The sequence below is a fragment of the Neoarius graeffei genome, chromosome 7 (assembly GCF_027579695.1).
Source record: "Neoarius graeffei isolate fNeoGra1 chromosome 7, fNeoGra1.pri, whole genome shotgun sequence".
Classification (NCBI taxonomy): Eukaryota; Metazoa; Chordata; class Actinopteri; order Siluriformes; family Ariidae; genus Neoarius; species Neoarius graeffei.
This window is the reverse complement of record NC_083575.1, coordinates 9,823,469-9,844,788: the sequence shown is the minus strand read 5'-3', so window position 1 is coordinate 9,844,788 and position 21,320 is coordinate 9,823,469. Positions and strand designations below refer to the sequence as shown.

At 42.1% G+C, this 21,320-nt stretch overlaps 1 protein-coding gene across 1 annotated transcript in view; it reads left to right on the top strand.

The window, feature by feature from the left end:
* Positions 1 to 18,702, top strand: part of ccdc172 (coiled-coil domain containing 172) — a 52,610-nt gene extending 33,908 nt beyond the window's left edge. The window contains exons 4-8 of the mRNA XM_060924595.1: positions 3,146 to 3,311; positions 9,135 to 9,236; positions 9,317 to 9,419; positions 18,388 to 18,469; positions 18,673 to 18,702. Of these exons, the coding sequence (XP_060780578.1) occupies positions 3,146 to 3,311; positions 9,135 to 9,236; positions 9,317 to 9,419; positions 18,388 to 18,469; positions 18,673 to 18,702 (483 nt within the window). The remainder of the gene's footprint in view (positions 1 to 3,145; positions 3,312 to 9,134; positions 9,237 to 9,316; positions 9,420 to 18,387; positions 18,470 to 18,672) is intronic.
* The last annotated feature ends 2,618 nt before the right edge of the window (positions 18,703 to 21,320 follow it).

Below are 21,320 nucleotides of genomic sequence, written 5' to 3'. Positions count from 1 at the left end.
GTGGTCACACCAGACCGAGAACGATTCCTATAGCCGAGGCCTGGGTTTATCCGTATCAGTGAGATTGCTCCTGGAACCATTTTTTCCAGTGTTGAACCTGATCCGATAAAACATCTAACCAATCAGGTAATCGTTTAAATGTGACATTGTCTGAGCACAGCCTGTTTTTCTCGGGCATCTTTGTCCATCCTTGTTGCATCATGAAGTCACGGAATATGGATTCACGGAAAATAAAAAATATAATACAAAGCACGGATCTTTTATTCACGGATATGTGATTTTCCGTGAAATATAATTCGTAAATTAATAAAGTAAACATACTTGATTAATGCAGGTAAGATTATGAATTTAATTATTAACTTCGGCAGTCCAAACATTTCATTGTTTCCGACGTCTTAATTTTTATCCGTGATGCATCATCCGTATGAAATCGGGAACCAATCTGTAATATACTGAAACGACCGTGACCAATTTGTAAATTATTAGCATCCAGGATGCACCTGTATTAAAATCCGTATTTTGTATCCTTTTTTTTTATATTTCCGCGGTCCGTGACCTATCCGTATTCAGGGATGAGAGTTTTCTGCTTTTCGGCGGATTTCTGCTTTTTCTGAGTAAAAATCGACCTTTTTATATTATGCCAAATCCGTTGAGAATTTTTTTTTTCATTAATTGAGGGGGGTTGGGGTACAGTATGTTCCTTCGTGATACTCAAGCGTAATTCATTCCTACGACGATGTTACTTGTTTACATTTTCGCCATCTTTAGTCTCGCTAAGTCTCGTGGTAGAATACGTGTTCTCTACAATGTAATTGGCCAAAACATCGATGGCGAGAGCATGATAGCCAATCATAACAGTTCTTACAAGCGTACCCACATCTGTTAGATTAGGCCATGTAAAAACACAGGAGCAGCTTGCCAATGAAAGAAAAAGGAAAACAGAGAGGACTGACAAGTCGAAATGATTAAATGAAAATGAGAAGTGACTGTGAACTATAAATAATTGTATAAAGTGTACATAGATATTATAAACTTAGCATTCGTTTGATTTAAAGGGCTGATGACACGAACATGACTCTATGCAATTTCTGAAATAAACTATACAACATGGCAAACATGTTAGATTTCTGTTATAATTACGTGAAAAGAAGCTGTTGTTACGCAAATATCCAACTTTTAATTGCACAGCGCAAGAAAACTGGGTCCGTGGCTCGCAGCCATGTTGTGACGTCAGCGGGAGAACACGCTGCGGTTCACTGGCTGTTCTACTCTGGTTCTACTCAATGGAAATGGCGCATGAAAACGCCGGTGAACTCTCTAGTGCTAGCTCTTCCTCTTCTGGGAGTCTAGAATTGTGTTGATCTCTTCCGAATAGAATCTATGATAGCCTACCCTCTTTACCCTTTGCCTCTCGTTGCTAGGCGGCAGTTACATGAAAGCCGCAAGCTTTCACAAGCAAATACATGACTGATATCACGCCGACTTTACGATTGCATTTATGATTATCATGTAGAATCTATAGCTCTACGTACCTTTATCTTATGTCGTTTCACAACACATGTTCTGACAGGAGGACTGTCTTTGGATCCGGCATAGCTACTAGTAGACCCCCTCCGGAATACTGGCAGTGTTGCCAGATTGGGAGGTTTCCCGCCCAGTTGGGCGGTTTCAAGTGCATTTTGGTGGGTTTTGAACATATTTGGGGCTGGAAAACTTCAGCAGTATCTGGCAACACATACTGCTGACGTTTTCCAGCCCAAAATATGTTCAAAACCCACCAAAATGCACTTGAAACCGCCCAACTGGGCGGGAAACCTCCCAATCTGGCAACACTGTGTAGGCACTGCTGATGGTAGTAACACACGTTTGTGCTGAACTGCACACCCAAGAGATTCTTTTAAGCTGGGAAGGGTGTCAAAACAATCCAAATCGAAGTGTTCAGAGCACAGGACGGATGTTGGTGAGGGCTCCCACTTGTCACGAGTGCGCCTGACTAGCTTCACCCACTTCGCATGCAGCTCGGGATCTCTGGGAAACTTGAATAAACTTACCCCATCCTTGTGGGTTTTGGAGCAAAAGCCGGCAACACAATAATGTGTAATAAAAATACTAATAATGACGAACTGAACACCTGTCGCATCAACAACAAACTGGTAAGTTAGGAGGAAGGTTCTTTCGCTGACGTCATATAGCTCCTCCTCCTCCTTCGTCTCCTGGGTGCTGCAGCCCCGTCAAATTTGCCCAAATAGCCGCGTTTTTTATCATAACTTGTAAAATAGGCGCCTTCGTGAATTAATATATGGATCATCGGGAATTACTTTTTATGTTATAAAACATCGCCAAAGATGTCAAAAGCGTGTCATCAGCACTTTAATACATTGAACATGTATATGATAGATGGTCAGTAAATCTGAATTAATGCTGACAGTTTTGAAAACTTAAATATTTCCAAAGACTTTTTGAAGAAATCATATGCAGCTAGTGAGGACATCGGGAGAAAAGGTCAGTCACCCGAAGAAATTTTATTTAATATATGAGCATTTTGATAATTAATAGAACTGAAGTTTAATGTGAATTTAGTTTGTCATTTTTGTTGATCATGAATTATAACCATACCCTTGAATGTAGAATGTGATTTATATATATATATATATATATATATATATATATATATATATGTATATTTTATCTACTACAGCCCAGATTGCAGGAAAAGTGGTTTGTAAGGCCTTATTTTTCAAAATTTCCCTGGGGGGTATCCCTCCCAGATTGGCGCCCTCGCATACCTTTATCTTGTTTTCTGCTTTTTTGATGACCACCCACTCTCATCCCTGCGTATTATATCATACACCAGTGTGTGCACGGGTTGTTTTGAAGTCCAAGCTGTACAGTATGATCCGGAATAATGTGCGACTACTTGGAAAAAACTTCCATGACTATTCCTAAGTTGCATGCATTTATGTATTTCCTCGAGTGGCAGGACCAACCGATATTATAGTTGTGGTGTGACTGCTCCAGACTGGAACTAAATTCAGGCAGAGGTATGGTCATGGTTGGAGTTATAGTTATCGGTGTTGTGGGACCGGGGCCTTGGAGTGGAAAAGAAATGAAAATGACATGTTTGCCACTCTTACTAAACCTGCAGGGGCGAATAAACAAAGAGGCAGCAGAGGAGAAAGAGAAGTTCATGCATGCGATCAGAACCTTCAACAGCGAATTTAACCTGCTGAGAAACAGGGACATGGCGTTCCAGAGTCAGACCAGATCTGAAATACAGAGTCTCCAGACGGAAGCTGAGGCACTCACCGAAGGTAGATTGTTGCACTTCCTGAATTCTTTAACTGAGCACGTTAAACGGGCAGCTCCAGGATTACACACGTGTTGAACTGTCTCCTCGAGCTCAATATACTGTATACGGTCATGTGACCTTCCACAGAGCTCAATGTTCAGTTACCGTACGTCTTATACACTACCATTCAAAAGTTTGGGGTCACTTTGAAATGTCCTTACGTTCAATAACGTTTTCATTTTATTAACCTTATATCGTGACTCGTATTGGCATATTCTATTACATTTATCAGCCTTTTCGGATTTTAGCCATGTTGAATGTAGTTCGTTTGGTCCACGGCAGGCGTCGCTTATCCATGCAGTCTTCACGAGACTTGTGCGAGACTTCAAACGTGAAGTGTCAGCGCCGCCATTTTGAAAACTGTTTACACAGCAGCCAGATCGCCATATCATTCCAATTTAGATTAATTTCAAGATTTGCCAGCTTCATCAGTGATGGAGTGTCAGTCCTGCGCGCTGTGGCGCGTGCACCCGAAGGCGCACCGAGTGGACTCCAGCACGCGCACCGTGAACAAGGCGCACCTGAGCTCAGTTAAGGAACTACTGTATGTGTTTGCCTATTTAAAGTGCTGATGACACGTTTTTGACATCTTTGGCGATGTTTTATAACATAAAAAGTAATTCCCGATGATCCATATATTAATTCACGAAGGCGCCTATTTTACAAGTTATGATAAAAAACGCGGCTATTTGGGCAAATTTGACGGGGCTGCAGCACCCAGGAGACGAAGGAGGAGGAGGGGCTATATGACGTCAGCGAAAGAACCTTCCTCCTCACTTACCAGTTTGTTGTTGATGCGACAGGTGTTCAGTTTATCATTATTAGTATTTTTATTAGACATTTTATATATATATATATATATATATATATATATATATATATATATATTAGTTATTATGCCTTCGCGTTGTGTTGCCGGCTTTTGCTCCAAAACCCACAAGGATGGGGTAAGTTTATTCAAGTTTCCCAGAGATCCCGAGCTGCATGCGAAGTGGGTGAAGCAAGTCAGGTGCACTCGTGACAAGTGGGAGCCCTCACCAACATCCGTCCTGTGCTCTGAACACTTCGATTTGGATTGTTTTGACACCCTTCCCAGCTTAAAAGAATCTCTTGGGCGTTCAGTTCAGCACAAACGTGTGTTACTACCATCAGCAGTGCCTACAGTATTCCGGAGGGGGTCTACTAGTAGCTATGCCGGATCCAGCAGTCGCCTGGGACAAGGCGACTCCTCCAAAGACCGTCCTCCTGTCAGAACATGTGTTGAGAAACGACATAAGATAAAGGTACGTAAAGCTATAGAGTGCTCCGACATGATGCTAAAAATAGTAACACTGCGGTCTGCGCGGCCATCTTGGAAGTGACTCGCTCCAGAGCGCTCATAGAGTACACATCATAGAGTACACATTCATGATAATCATAAATGTAATCATAAAGTCGGCGTGATATCAGTCATGTATTTGCTTGTGAAAGCTTGCAGCTTTCATGTAACTGCCGCCTAGCAACGAGAGGCAAAGGGTAAAGAGGGTAGGCTATCATAGATTCTATTCGGAAGAAATCAACACATGATTGCTTAAAAATTAGGTATTTTAACAATTTGCATCTGTTTTGTGATTATCGTGACACTTGTGTATTACAGTGGTGCTTGAAAGTTTGTGAACCCTTTAGTTTTCTATATTTCTGCATAAATATGACCTAAAACATCATCAGATTTTCACACAAGTCCTAAAAGTAGATAAAGAGAACCCAGTTAAACAAATGAGACAAAAATATTATACTTGGTCATTTATTTATTGAGGAAAATGATCCAATATTACATATCTGTGAGTGGCAAAAGTATGTGAACCTCTAGGATTAGCAGTTCATTTGAAGGTGAAATTAGAGTCAGGTGTTTTCAATCAATGGGATGACAATCACATGTAAGTGGGCACCCTGTTTTATTTAAAGAACAGGGATCTATCAAAGTCTGATCTTCACAACACATTTTTGGAAATATATCATACCACGAACAAAGGAGATTTCTGAGGACCTCAGAAAAAGCATTATTGATGCCCATCAGGCTGGAAAAGGTTACAAAACCATCTCTAAAGAGTTTGGACTCCACCAATCCACAGTCAGACAGATTGTGTACAAATGGAGGAAATTCAAGACCATTGTTACCCTCCCCAGGAGTGGTCGACCAACAAAGATCACTCCAAGAGCAAGGCGTGTAATAGTCGGCGAGGTCACAGAGGCCCCAGGGTAACTTCTAAGAAACTGAAGGCCTCTCTCACATTGGCTAATGTTAATGTTCATGAGTCCAACATCAGGAGAACACTGAACAACAATGGTGTGCATGGCAGTGTTGCAAGGAGAAAGCCACTGCTCTCCAAAAAGAACATTGCTGCTCTTCTGCAGTTTGCTAAAGATCACGTGGACAAGCCAGAAGGCTATTGGAAAAATGTTTTGTGGCTGGATGAGAAAAAAATAGAACTTTCTGGTTTAAATGAGAAGCGTTATGTTTGGAGAAAGGAAAACACTGCATTCCAGCATAAGAACCTTATCCCATCTGTGAAACATGGTGGTGGTAGTATCATGGTTTGGGCCTGTTTTGCTGCATCTGGGCCAGGAAGGCTTGCCATCATTGATGGAACAATGAATTTTGAATCATCCCAGTAAATTCTAAAGGAAAATGTCAGGGCATCTGTCCATGAACTGAATCTCAAGAGAAGGTGGGTCATGCAGCAAGACAACGACCCTAAGCACACAAGTCGTTCTACCAAAGAATGGTTAAAGAAGAATAAAGTTAATGTTTTGGAATGGCCAAGTCAAAGTCCTGACCTTAATCCAATCGAAATGTTGTGGAAGGACCTGAAGCGAGCAGTTCATGTGAGGAAACCCACCAACATCCCAGAGTTGAAGCTGTTCTGTATGGAGGAATGGGCTAAAATTCCTCCAAGCCGGTGTGCAGGACTGATCAACAGTTACCGGAAACGTTTAGTTGCAGTTATTGCTGCACAAGGGGGTCACACCAGATACTGAAAGCAAAGGTTCACATACTTTTGCCACTCACAGATATGTAATATTGGATCATTTTCCTCAATAAATAAATGACCAAGTATAATATGTTTGTTTCATTTGTTTAACTGGGTTCTCTTTATCTACTTTTAGGACTTGTGTGAAAATCTGATAATGTTTTAGGTCATATTTATGCAGAAATATAGAAAACTCTAAAGGGTTCACAAACTTTCAAGCACCACTGTATATAGAACTGTACGTCTTATCAGCACATCGAGGATCTTCCACCGGAGGCTTTAGCAAGTACTCGTAGCAACACTACACTTTACCCTTTGCCATGCGTTGTTAGGGAACGGTAGCAAGTACCCCGATGACTGACTTCAAGAATATGTAGAAAAAATTTAGAAATTATACTTTCCAAAAGTCATTTGAGCTTAGTGTATTGCATTTCCATTTATATTGTAGGTTCTTGCTGATGTTTTTGCGGAGTATGACGCAGCTGCTGAATCAGAAGCTGCAGAGTTTGTATGTACTAGTTGTGAACATTCACATTATTATCAATCTCATTTATTTAAAATCAGATAAAATCATGCCATCATGATCACTGCTTAAAGTACCAGTATTTGGTTGTTGAAGAGCTAGCACTAGAGAGTTCACCGGCGTTTTCATGCGCCATTTCCATTGAGTAGAACAGCCAGTGAACCGCAGCGTGTTCTTCCGCTGACGTCACAGCATGGCCGCGAGCCACGGACCCAGTTTTCTTGCGCTGTGCAATTAAAAGTTGGATATTCGCGTAACAACAGCTTCTTTTCACGTAATTATAACAGAAATCTAACATGTTTGCCATGTTGTATAGTTTATTTAAGAAATTGCATAGAGTCATGTTCGTGTCATCAGCACTTTAAGGACTGTGCTGATGCATTTGCATCGCGAAGTATTACGATACGCATGTACGCTTTACCGACCCTTTATACCCGTTGTCTTGATTTCCTGGTTCACGATCCTTGCGCCTGTTTCTCGTTCTTGTCCTCACTAAGCCTTTGATGTACTATTTGCGCCTCGGCCGACCCTTTTGCCTGTATTCTCGTTTTTGATCTCGCCTGCCGTTTTGGATTGTTTGCCTGTGTATACACTACCGTTCAAAAGTTTGGGGTCACTTTGAAATGTCCTTATTTTTGAAAGAAAAGCGCTGTTCTTTTCAATGAAGATCACTTTAAACTAATCAGAAATCCACTCTATACATTGCTAATGTGGTAAATGACTATTCTAGCTGCAAATGTCTGGTTTTTGGTGCAATAGGTGTATAGAGGCCCATTTCCAGCAACTCTCACTCCAGTGTTCTAATTAGGGCTGTAACGATACACCCAACTCACGATTCGATTCGTATCGCGATTTTTGACCCACGATTCGATACGCCTACGATTTTTTAAAATGTTTTTTAAAGTAGTAAATTTGACTTATTAACATTTACTTACTTACATTAACTATTTAAGAACAAATAATTCAGACCACTGCAGAGAATAAGTAATATGTATGCAAAAATGAACAAATGTTTATCCAAAGATTGTTTTATTTCTCAAAATAATACTGTTGAGCCGGAAGCTCTGTTTTTTTCGGTTCTGAAAAAGTCATTTTTCCAAATCGTGTAAATCCGTTAAGATTTTTTTTTTGGGGGGGGGGGCTCTCTCACTGTCTCACTCTCATAGGGCCAATGATTTTCTGTGATCGCGGAAAACAGATGGAAATTACGGAATTTTTATGGTGAAACCTTGCTCGCATGTCAAAATGTAACTGCCGCAGAAGGCTTCCGCCCAAGCAGACAATCATGCCTTCAGTGTTGCCAGATATTGCTAACGTTTTCCACCCCAAAATATGTTCAAAACCAGCCAAAAAGCACCTAAACCCGCCCAATCTGGCAACACTGCATGCCTTTCCGGTCAAGTGATTGTGATTGGCTTGTGGCACACCTAGCCAGCCAATGAGCTGCTTGTTTACAGATTCGCTCCCCGCGTCGCAACCAGAATGGCGACCGCTTAAAAGAAATGAATGCTCTGCCAGTGGCGAGTGTGGACGTTGCGTGACTCGCAGAAGATTGTCGCAGGTCGGCGAAAAAACGACTTACTAATAGATATAAAAAATAAAAGTAATTTAAGTAAGTTTAAAATGTAATTTAAATAAAAAAGTAAAGTATTCATAAATTGAAGTTTGGAAGCGCCTCTGTTTTTGGGCTGAGGAGAAGTTTGAAAGGGTGTACCGCGATTCTGCCTTCTTGTATCGCGATACGGATCGTGGCTCTGCGTATCGCGTTTTCGATTTCGATACGCATATCGTTACAGCCCTAGTTCTAATGGTACAATGTGTTTGCTCATTGCCTCAGAAGGCTAATGGATGATTAGAAAACCCTTGTACAATCATGTTAGCACAGCTGAAAACAGTTGAGCTCTTTAAGGAAGCTATAAAACTGACCTTCCTTTGAGCAGATTGAGTTTCTGGAGCATCACATTTGTGGGGTCGATTAAATGCTCAAAATGGCCAGAAAAATGTCTCGACTATATTTTCTATTCGTTTTACAACTTATGGTGGTAAATAAAAGTGTGACTTTTCATGGAAAACACAACATTGTCTGGGTGACCCTAAACTTTTGAACGGTAGTGTAGGTATGAAATGGGAGATAAAAAAAAAAAAAAAAATCGATAGCTTTGTCCTTCTCAGCATCACTTTATCATTTGACCACTTTCTTTGATGGGCATCACTGTATTGACTGTAAAAATCCTAACTGTACAATTCTTAGAGATGGAGAGGATGAAGCAGGAAAACCCCTGGCTGATCTCACTGCGAACCGAGCGGGACTCTTTAACCGCAGAGCTCCAGGGGCTGCAGTCACATCTCGCGGGTGAAGGAGAAAACAGGATGCTGCTTCAAACACAGGTGCTTTTTACAGTGTTGACTGAAAAGTGTCTCAATATTGCACAGGTTTGGAGAAGGAGCTGGAGGAGGCATCGGCTCTCACAGAGTCCCTGAAGACTGAGAGGCAAATCGCCGTTCAGAAACCTCAGACAGACAGCACCTGCCTCAGGTAAGCGAAGGGAAAAGTGCCGTTCAGAAGCAGGAAAGGCACAATCAATATGTCAGATACTCATCAGAGTGGAGCTGCGGTTTATTTCCCCTGGACCGTTTTCCTTCTGACCCACAAGCAGCCCCTTCATTCATCTCGTTGTCTGTCGTCCTCTCAATAAGCACGTAAATAATACACCACCAAGCCCATCCCTTTAATGAAGCCTTTGATCTATATTAACCATGAAATCCGGTCCCGAGTCAGGCAAACGGATAACCCTTCCCCTTCACAACGACGTCTAGTAGGTATATCATGTCCTCGATGAAGGGGAAGGGATCGATACGTACCGTGTCTCTGACAGGAAGCACCCCCACAGCTGTGTAAATCATATGTACGACCATCGATGTTCACACAAACCTCTCTCATTAACAGCAAAGCGGATTCGAGCCCCGGGAAGTCCTGAAGATGCAGCCGTTCCTCTTTGGTGTAACTATAAATCAGTTTCAAATGGCTCTTGCTTCAGACGCAGGCGATCAGTTGCGCGAGATCGAACGCTGAAAAGACGCCTGTCTTCGAAACAGGCAGCACGGAAAATTGGGTTGAATTAAATGGATTGGGCGAAACGACTATTACATGAATCACACTGTTTTATCGAAAACGGGTTTTCGAATACAGTGAAGTCAAAATGCAAGGCTTTGCTCACGGGACGATAAAATAAAAAAAAAAAAAAAAAAAGGACACGATGAGACTTGAACATAGAGCAGAAATAACTAAACTAATCAACGTGGAACAGGTGAACACAGTAGGATAATCAGTCAAAGACCACAGCAAACGCACATGGAGTGAATTCAGGAGAGTCACACTGGGACACACAGCACTCACACACAGGAGATGAACAACTTCATGACCTATAATGACTTGGAACACTTAGAAATAGTCACAACGATAATTTTACAATAAAATTATGATATATGCTCACGGGACACTTTATTAGCAACACCCGTACCGGCATAGACATATAAACATAGACGCCGCATTGAGCTGGTGGCCCCGTTGCTGGGATACGTCAGAGTGTCCGCCATATTGGATGTGGCAAATCCTCCCCGTAAACCAATGCAAGTAAATGGACTGAACTTCATAAAGCCCGTTTCTACAATAATATTTAACTCGATGCCTTTTATTCACCCATTAACACACACACGTATATATTTGGGAAACAAACAGGCATCAAAACAACACATATACAGTGGTGCTTGAAAGTTTGTGAACCCTTTAGAATTTTCTATATTTCTGCATAAATATGATCTAAAACATCATCAGATTTTCACACAAGTCCTAAAAGTAGATAAAGAGAACCCAGTTAAACAAATGAGACAAAATATATTATTCTTGGTCATTTATTTATTGAGGAAAATGATCCAATATTACATATCTGTGAGTGGCAAAAGTATGTGAACCTTTGCTTTCAGTATCTGGTGTGACCCCCTTGTGCAGCAATAACTGCAACTAAACGTTTCCGGTAACTGTTGCTCAGTCCTGCACACCGGCTTGGAGGAATTTTAGCCCATTCCTCCGTACAGAACAGCTTCAACTCTGGGATGTTGGTGGGTTTCCTCACATGAACTGCTCGCTTCAGGTCCTTCCACAACATTTTGATTGGATTAAGGTCAGGACTTTGACTTGGCCATTCCAAAACATTAACTTTATTCTTCTTTAACCATTCTTTGGTAGAACGACTTGTGTGCTTAGGGTCGTTGTCTTGCTGCATGACCCACCATCTCTTGAGATTCAGTTCATGGACAGATGCCCTGACATTTTCCTTTAGAATTCGCTGGTAGAATTCAGAATTCATTGTTCCATCAATGATGGCAAGCCGTCCTGGCCCAGATGCAGCAAAACAGGCCCAAACCATGATACTACCACCACCATGTTTCACAGATGGGATAAGGTTCTTATGCTGGAATGCAGTGTTTTCCTTTCTTCAAACATAACACTTCTCATTTAAACCAAAAAGTTCTATTTTGGTCTCATCCATCCACAAAACATTTTTCCAATAGCCTTCTGGCTTGTCCACGTGATCTTTAGCAAACTGCAGACAAGCAGCAATGTTCTTTATGGAGAGCAGTGGCTTTCTCCTTGCAACCCTGCCATGCACACCATTGTTGTTCAGTGTTCTCCTGATGGTGGATTCATGCACATTAACATTTGCCAGTGTGAGAGAGGCCTTCAGTTGCTTAGAAGTTATCCTGGGGTCCTTTGTGACCTCACCAACTATTACACGCCTTGCTCTTGGAGTGACCTTTGTTGGTCGACCACTCCTGGGGAGGGTAACAATGGTCTTGAATTTCCTCCATTTGTACACAATCTGTCTGACTGTGGATTGGTGGAGTCCAAACTCTTTAGAGATGGTTTTTTAACCTTTTCCAGCCTGATGAGCATCAACAACGCTTTTTCTGAGGTCCTCAGAAATCTCCTTTGTTCATGCCATGACACACTTCCACAAACATGTGCTGTGAAGATCAGACTTTGATAGATCCCTGTTCTTTAAATAAAACAAGGTGCCCACTTACACCTGATTATTATCCCATTGATTGAAAACACCTGACTCTAATTTCACCTTCAAATCAACTGCTAATCCTAGAGGTTCACATACTTTTGCCACTCACAGATATGTAATATTGGATCATTTTCCTCAATAAATAAATGACCAAGTATAATATTTTTGTCTCATTTGTGTAACTGGGTTCTCTTTATCTACTTTTAGGACTTGTGTGAAAATCTGATGATGTTTTAGGTCCTATTTATGCAGAAATATAGAAAATTCTAAAGGGTTCACAAACTTTCAAGCACCACTGTAACTTTTAATGTGATGGTTATAAATAGTGTGCGAAATACCCTGTACACTGCAAACTAGCGACAGATACGCGATAGATAGCTCAGGTAAGCTAATCAGTCAGCATACCGTAGCAAGCTACCAAAACCTGAGGCCACAATAACCAACCAACAAGACTGAATATGATAAATGATGGAAATCATGGAAAAACTGGAAATAGTGAATGAAAATAAAAATGTACTGTTTTATTTATTGAGTCACCACACAGACCTACTCTCGTTGAATAAAGTGAGCTGAATGAGCGCCAAACTGAGTTCGGCCAGGTTCTAACGTCATACCAAAACAAAATACATCACTGATTCCTTCACATTCAGAAAGGTTAAAAACATTCATCATACGTTCAAAAACGTTCATCATAGTGTGGCACTGTATTATCTAATTCTCACTGCTGATAACTCTACACCTACCCGGTGGGAAACTGCAGACTGAAGGAACAGCTCCTTCTCTGATCCTGACTGTCTGACCTGTTCTGTCCAAATCCTTCATATTAGCCACAAAGTCAGAAAAATCTGTTCGTAAAATTACGTTATAATGACCAAATACAATGAAAAGTATTTTTCCAGTCTCACCTGTGAAAGGTAATCCCATGTGATCTTGTTCGGACGGTAAACCTGTTGGTACAGTTAAACGCAGCACATGAATGAGGCATCTTTATTCTCGGCTACTGTCTAGACGCTATACCAGAGACGGCTGAAGAATCTCCACTTTGCCACATCCAATATGGCGGCGAGGATGACGTATGATTCTACGCAGAATGCGGCGTCTATGTTTATATGTCTATGCGTACCGGTACGTCCACCCGCTGTTTCTCTAATCAGCCGATCCCTTAACAGCAGCACGATGCATCAAATCACGCAGATACAAATCAAGAGCTTCAGTTAAGCCTAGGTCACAACCGGACGTATGATTTTTTGGCCGTGTGATTTTTGGCGTTTCCCAAATCGCTGCGTTTTTTTTGTTCATGGAGAAAGACGCAAGTTTGTCTTGCAACCTGAAAAAAACGTAAGCGCCCGTAGAGTTTGTTTGACATGACAAAGAACCTCTGCGGCCAGTCTACGGCTCGAAAATCAGCACGTCACACGCGCGCCCTCTGTGCGTTTCTTGCGTTTTTTGCACATAGACCGGCCGTAGGAGCACATACGGACGGTTGTGACCTAGGCTTTAATGTTGACAGTGTTCAAACATCAGAATGGGAAAAATTGTAATCTCAAAGTGCGACTTTCTTTCACTGTGGCACGGGTGTTGGTTTGAGCCAGATGGACCGCTAGTTTGAGTATTTCAGAAACTGGGGTTTTCACACATAACCGTCTCTAGAGTTGACACAGAACGGTGCGAAAAACAAAAAACGCTGAGCGAGTGAGGGACAGTTCTGTGGGTGGAAACAAGCGCCTTGTTGATAAGAGAGGTCAGAGGAAAATGGACAGATTGGTTCAAGCTTTTTTGCCAGGAAGGATATAGTAGCTCAGAGCAACTCTTTACAACCGTGGTGAGCAGAAAAGCATCTCAGCATGCAACAGCAGGACAGAAGAACACAGCGGGTTCCACTCCTGCAGCCAAGAACAGGAATCTTAGGGCGTATTCAGACCAGGATCGTTCGATAGTTCACTTGCTTTGGTCCGAACCAAATGTTTTTTTTATTTTTTCATTTTGGTGCGGTTCGCTTTCACACTGTAAATTTTAGTAAGCGGACCAAAATCTGTCAACAAAGCCGCGCGCCCTGAGGTCGTTCAGCTATTGGTCAGAGACGACACGCGCACAAAGCGTTAAGTTCAAAAGTAGTCACGGAGGATAGCGCTGATGAGCGCACATCATGTTGTGACAGTTCTGGCTCTTCACGCAAGTCGCTAGTCCCGCCACTTTTTGAAAGAATGTCCCTGATTTTAATGTAGGTCTGACGGAGTTTCTTCACTTTTAGCCGACATTGTTCTGGGGAGCACGTGAACCCCTTCTCCTTCATTTTCTCACTGAATACAGCAAACACGTCGGCATTTGTGTGTGTTCTCTCCAAAAGCTCAGATATGTGGACATCTGCCCATATATCCACAAGGGTACGTGCTTCTTCCTCGGCCCACGTTTGCCCCCTACTCATTTTTTGTACTCTGTAGTCTAGCCTACCACTGGTCTGAATGACTGAACGACTGTTGTAAGGTTCCCTTGACACCCGAAACAGTGTTTGCACTTTGCAGTGGAGTGTCAAGACTCTGTTTCCCATAATGCTCGACAAACGACGGAAGCTCCCGAGGTACAAAAAAGCAAAACTGTCGGATTAGGTCCGGTCTGCTTTCACACCTCCAAAAGGTCCGCACCAGGGTTCCTTTGGTCCGGACCGAGTCCGACCTTGCAGTTCGGTCTCGGTCCGCTTGTTTGGTCCGGACCAGAGTTTGGTGGTTTGTATTCAGACCAACCCAAAAGGTCCGGACCAAGGGAAATTTGGTTCGTTTGGTCGTTTGGTCCGGACCAAACAACGTAGGTGTGAATACGCCCTTATGGTGATGATACACGGGGCAACTTTTTGGGCAATGTTGCCGAGCAATGTTGCTGGCAACGGGCAACTAGGTAAGACACAGGGCAACTTTTCAGGGCAACTAACAATGGGCAACAACAGTTAGCAACGGCAGTTTACAGTTAGCTAAAAAAAAATCGATGTCTTAATTTTTGCTGTGACCATTTAATCAAGCTGTCTGTTGTTTTTTAGAGCTTTGGTGAGGTAAATTCCTCCATATAGAATATTAAAATAACAACTTACCGGCGTAAAAACAGATGAGGAGTCTCTCCATCTCTTCACTCCACTGACACTGAGCGGCCGCCATATTTGTTTGAAATTTCTGATCCGAACCTCACCGGAGGTCACATGACTCGATACTCGCGTTCTGATTGGCTTATCTCAAAAAGTTGCCAGAGATTATCAAAACCATTCAGAAAGAAACAATGTTGCCCAATCTCAATAGAAAAGAGTCAATTGACATCTGTTTTTTTTTTTTTTTTTGCTCAGGTTGTAATTAAGACATCGATTATTATTATTTTTTTCAGCTAAGTGTAAACTGCCGTTCTCTAACCACCGCTTCATAGAGACCGAATGGGATTTAGCTAACTAGCGATGGTTTTTGCTAACATAGTTAGCTGAAAGTTATCACTAGCTATGTACAGTAGGGATAACGTTAGCTGTCTTGCGTCAAATTAAAAGTGATGGACAGCTCATGATTTTTATTTTTGTGAGTTGTGATAGAGATTGTCTAACTTATCGTCTGATCTAATTCACACACAGAGCACGGCTGCTTGTGCAAAACAGTACAGACTTTGGGACATAAAAAAGAAAGAAATCCTTTCAGGAGCTCGGTCAGCCCCTTTTCCTCCTCGGCAGCCATCTCCTGGTCCGTGTCCTTTTTTCTTTTTTGCTAAGATGAGAATTAAACAATTGTGTGTTTGTGATGTAGCATTTTTAACGAGATTTAAAGTGTTTATTATTAACAGAATAATGTGGTTATTTTAACTTATAAATGTTAAAATAATGGCTAATTATCTTCTGATTATATTCAGTTTTGTTCCAGAAGTGATTGATACTTGAGCAGGGATGAGAGTTTTCCGCTTTTTGGCGGATTTCCGCTTTTTCTGAGCGAAAATCGATATTATGCCAAATCCGTTGAGATGTTTTTTCCATTGAGGGGGGTTGGGGTACGTTCCTTCGTGATACTCAAGCGTACGACGATGTTACATGTTTACATTTTCACCATCTTTAGTCTCGCTAAGTCTTGCGGTAGAATACGTGTTATCTACAATGTAATTGGCCAAAACATCGCTGGCGAGAGCATGATAGCCAATCATAACAGTTCTTACAAGAGTGTGGGAGAGAACAAAAGCCAATCATAACAGTTCTTACAAAAGTACCCGCATCGTTCTATTTTATCGAAACTTGCACATGTTCATCGTCGCTGCGCTTCAAAAATACGTTTCTCTTTTGTATCGGCTTTTTTACTCAAAATGCCGAATACAATTGACAAGTGAGACGAAGCGAAGGTACGTGAAATCGATGCTGGTATAAAAAACAGAGAGGACTGACAAGCTTTTGTCTTTGGCCAAAAAGCTGGAGAAGAAGTTGAAATGATTAAATGAAAATGAGAAGTGACTGTGAACTATAAATAATTGTATAAAGTGTACACAGACATTATCCCATAAACTTAGCATTCGTTTGATTTAATACATTGAACATGTATATGATGGTCAGTAAATCTGAATTAATGCTGGCAGTTTTGAAAACTTAAATATTTCAAAAGACTTTTAAATCATATGCAACTAATGGGGACATCAGGTCGGGTGACTGACCTTTTCTCCCTAAGAAATTTTATTTAATATATGAGCCTTTTGATAATTAATAGAACTGAAGTTTAATGTGAATTTAGTTTGTCATTTTTGTTGATCATAATAGAGCCCTGCACTCCCGCGGGAGTCCTGCGGGACCCGCCGCAAAGCAGTGCGGCGCGGGACAAATTTTGAAAGCTCATTGCGGGCACGGGCGGGACCGGAAGTGCACATATGCAGGCGGGAGCGGGAGTGTACATAGGCAGGCGGGAGCGGGAGTGTACATAGGCAGGCGCGGGTGGGAGTGGTGATAAGCTGCAGTCCCGCTAACTAAAAACGTGTTTTAAACAGGTTACACAGTGACGGTAGGCTTGACTCAATACTATCCCAGAAATCCTTCCTGTAATATGCAAATTTGGCTGTCCAATCAGAGGTGGCCAAATTTGCATATTACAGGAAGGATTTCTGGGATAGTATTGAGTCAAGCCTACCGTCACTGTGTAACCTGTCTCTCTGATTAGAGTTGTAGACTAACTCAAGCAGTAAATCACTTCACTCATGGTACAAAGCAAGCCCATTCACTTTTTTATGCTGATCAGAGAATTACAATGGTTTCTCATGTGACAAAAATGTGCGATTCGCGATTAAATATTTTAAATCGCTTGACAGCACTAATTATTATTATTAGAGACACTACATGCTGAATTCAGAAACAAGGTAAATAATAACAAATGTGAACGTGAGCTGTAGATATTTATGCTCAAATCCACTCAAAGTAGGGGGCGGGGCACCATCACGCTGTGTCAAGACAAGAACTTTCCTGAGAAATAACGCGAACGTCTGCATCATGTGGGATTTGCGGGCGGGAGCGGGACAAAATATGGCAGGCGCGGGCGGGAGCGGGACTGAAAATCATAATTCTTTGCGGGCGGGAGTGGGCGGGAGCGGGACTGAAAAATCCAACCCGCGCAGACCTCTAGATCATAAATTATAACCATACCATTGAATGTAGAATGTGATTTTATTTTGAATTCAAACAATACTCCTATTTATTTGAAACATATTTTCATGTAAATATATAAAAAAGACAACAGATTTTTTTATCTACTACAGCTCAGATTGCAGGAAAAGTGGTTTGTAAGGCCTTATTTTTCAAACTTTTCCTGGGGGGGTATCCCTCCCAGACCCCCGGCTTCGGGCGCCATCTTGTTTTCTGCTTTTTTGGTGACCGCCCACTCTCATCCCTGCTTGAGTGAAATAAAGGCTGAAGCCAAGACAGAAGTGACAGCTGCAAGGGTTTCAGTGTCCGTCTTTGCGGTATCTGTCTCCCTGGCAATGGATTTGTTCTTGTCTGATTGGTTATTGCCAATTGTCTGTTGCCCTGTGTCTCACTCGGTTGCCCGTTGCCGGGCAACATTGCCCAAAAAGTTGCCCCGTACTGTATAACATCACCTTTTGAATCAAGAACAAGTTCCTATTAAAGTGGCCTGTGAGTGTATATTCCATTCCATTCCATTCCAAACAATTACTTTCGACATAACAAGAACAGAGTCACACTGCCTCAGTGTCATTGTGACTGTTGCTTCACGCAAGTAAGGAAATAAATAAATAAATAAATAGAGCTTGTCCACCATTTTGTGTTAAATTTGGTGGTCTCTCTCTCTCTCTCTCTCTCTCTCTGTCCAGACTCTCTGCCTGCTTGGATTTTTTTGCTACCTCAGTTACAGTTAATTCAAACCATAATTGCAGGATTCATTCTCTGTGTGTGTGTGTGTGTGTGTGTGTGTGCGCGCACTGAAGACTGAGGAAACAGCTCGAGGAACATAAGGAGCTGGAGAAGCTGCATGAAGCCCTCAGCACAGAAGTTCAGGTCTTGCGTTCGGTAATCATAATAATTACAAATACAACGAGGCACCATTTTTATGTCATAGTCATAATTTTGACTCGTTTTCCTCAACTCATAATGGCGGATCAAATCATCATTGCCAATTCGAAAAGGTTATTTATGGAAAAAAAAAAAAACCTGGCAACATTAATACCTGTCCGATTGAATATTCTCATTCAGCGATGTTCCTTTCCCGACAGAAATTATCACAGAAGGCGGGCGTGTGCTGAAATTCCCAGGTTGCTTTTTTCCAGCAGTCCCCTGTGATTTTGAAGTTCGTGCAGAATCTGGTCTGTTTCGACGTTTTCTGCGGCATTCAGGATTGCGCAAATATGCCACGAAGCCTTTCAGCGCAGGTTTGTTTTTTGTGTTTGTGCATCATATTGACCACTTGTTTTATTGATGAAAAAAAAGAAAAGAAAATCAGGCCTCTGTTCAGCTTGCTCCTCAGGCCAGGTTTGCTCCGAATCTGCCTTTGTTCAGTGTAAATCTGTCGAAGGCTGCCATCTAGTGGATGAAGCTGTAACTGACAAGACAGAAATATAATCCAGTTCACGCTAGGAATAATTTTTTTTTTAAGCGAATAAATTTTCTCGCAGTGATTATATGAAGATATTACTGCATATCATTAGTCTTAATTTATTTACAGGTAGCTATATCCTACACAGAGGTGTGAGATTTTAGATACAGGAAGGACAGTGTATTAGGTGTCAGATCACGAAATCCAGGGACACATGTCGGCCCAGGGGCATTTTGAGTTACTGACAGATTCAGAAAGTACAGTTTCTAAGCTTTCCGATGATGCCTTCCATGTGGAGATCTGACAATATTTGAAGAATGTGTGGCCTTTTGAAAGTGCATACCTCTTAAAACAGAAAAGGGAGAAAATCGCCCTCAAAGTTTTCCATCTCAGCTACTCTGGGTGTAGGGTGGGCACATAATGGTGCTCATCTGCATGACATTAAGGAAAGCCCTACCCCCTACTAGCTAGCACGATGCTACTTTCATGTAAACAAATCACCATGTCAATTTTCCTTCCATGCAAAGTATGCCCAACACAATTATGAAGTACAAAAATAAGTCCTAAAGTATACTTTAACGTTTTGTGGTTGAAAAATTACTCACACCGTAAGAAAGAAAGATAGCACGATGATGACACAACTAACACGATGCTAGTTTCATGTAACCAAACCACAGCACTCTCCGTTACATGCAAAAATAACCACACAACCTTAGATTAATAAACTTACCCCATCAGAAAGAGAAGCGTTGCCTTGCACACACCAATGCCTCCGATGGAATGTCCTAGAACACTTCCTGGGCAGCATGGTGGTGTAGTGGTTAGCGCTGTCGCCTCACAGCAAGAAGGTCCGGGTTCGAGCCCCAGGGCCGGCGAGGGCCTTTCTGTGTGGAGTTTGCATGTTCTCCCCGTGTCCGCGTGGGTTTCCTCCGGGTGCTCCGGTTTCCCCCACAGTCCAAAGACATGCAGGTTAGGTTAACTGGTGACTCTAAATTGACCGTAGGTGTGAATGGTTGTCTGTGTCTATGTGTCAGCCCTGTGATGACCTGGCGACTTGTCCAGGGTGTACCCCGCCTTTCGCCCGTAGTCAGCTGGGATAGGCTCCAGCTTGCCTGCAACCCTGTAGAACAGGATAAAGCGGCTACAGATAATGAGATGAGAACACTTCCTTTTGGTTGGGTTTTTTTTGCTAGAAATGGTCATCTCCGATGTAACTACCGTGCGTCTGTTTGCTTCGCGGTGTTTCAGCTCCTCTGCGCTCTGTTTAGCTCGCTCCATATTCATTCCATAGTGAAATTACATGCCTGTATGCAGCTTAAATAGCCACGAGCTCAGCTCGTATCATACAGCTGATTGGCGAAAAAAAAAAAGACTTAAATCATCATGTGAATGGCCCATATGGTAATTTACCCACACCCCCCAGCAGGCTACAGTGCTGACAAAAACGAGACAATTTGCAACAAAAAATGTATGCTTTTCCAACAAAACAATTTATTATCTGAAATACTGATTGCATTCTTCAAGATCTCAACTTGCACATGATGGAAAAAAACGAAAATCACAAATTTCGAAAAAAAAAAATGCTTCTTTGAGATTTTCTCAGATTCGTTTCGGCCGACATGTGTCCCTGGATTCCGTGGAGTGCCACTTAATCAGTATGAATGAGGAGGAGAAAAAAAGCTCATTAAATACAAAATTTGTATTTAATGAGCTTTTTTTCTCCCCCTCATTCATCAGCTGCCATCTAGTGGCGATTAACTATCAGTACATTCAATACATACTGTAAGTCCAGTATTACACACACAGCCTGTGTACACTGGACAGAAGTACATGTCCACACATACCCCTTTTCCACCAGATCAGTTCCAGGGCTGGTTCACAACTCGTTCAACTTGCGAGCCAGCTGAGAACCAGCTTGCTTTTCCATCGCTCGCGGTGCTAAAAGAAGACACGCCATTACGTCGCTGTATACGTCAGTTACGTCACTGTATACGTCAGTTACGGCGCTACGTTTGCATAGACCTTGGCGTGAATATTGAAGCAAAAACAACGCGGAAGAAGCAGCAGCAGCAACAACAATAATAATAATGGATGACTTCGCGTTTGTACAGCTGCTGCTTCTCGTCGCTTAAAAATGACGATCTTTCGCGGTCTTGTTATTGTTGTCGGTCTTAATAACTACACACACCCCCCCCCCCCCCCCCCCCCCCCCCCGACGTAAGCGGTTCTTTCCTCTGGCCCAGCAGAGAGTCGGTGCTAGCCTGGAACCGGTTTTTCTGGCCCCAGAGCCAGTTCTTTGTCAGTGGAAACAGAAAACCCGGTTCCAAA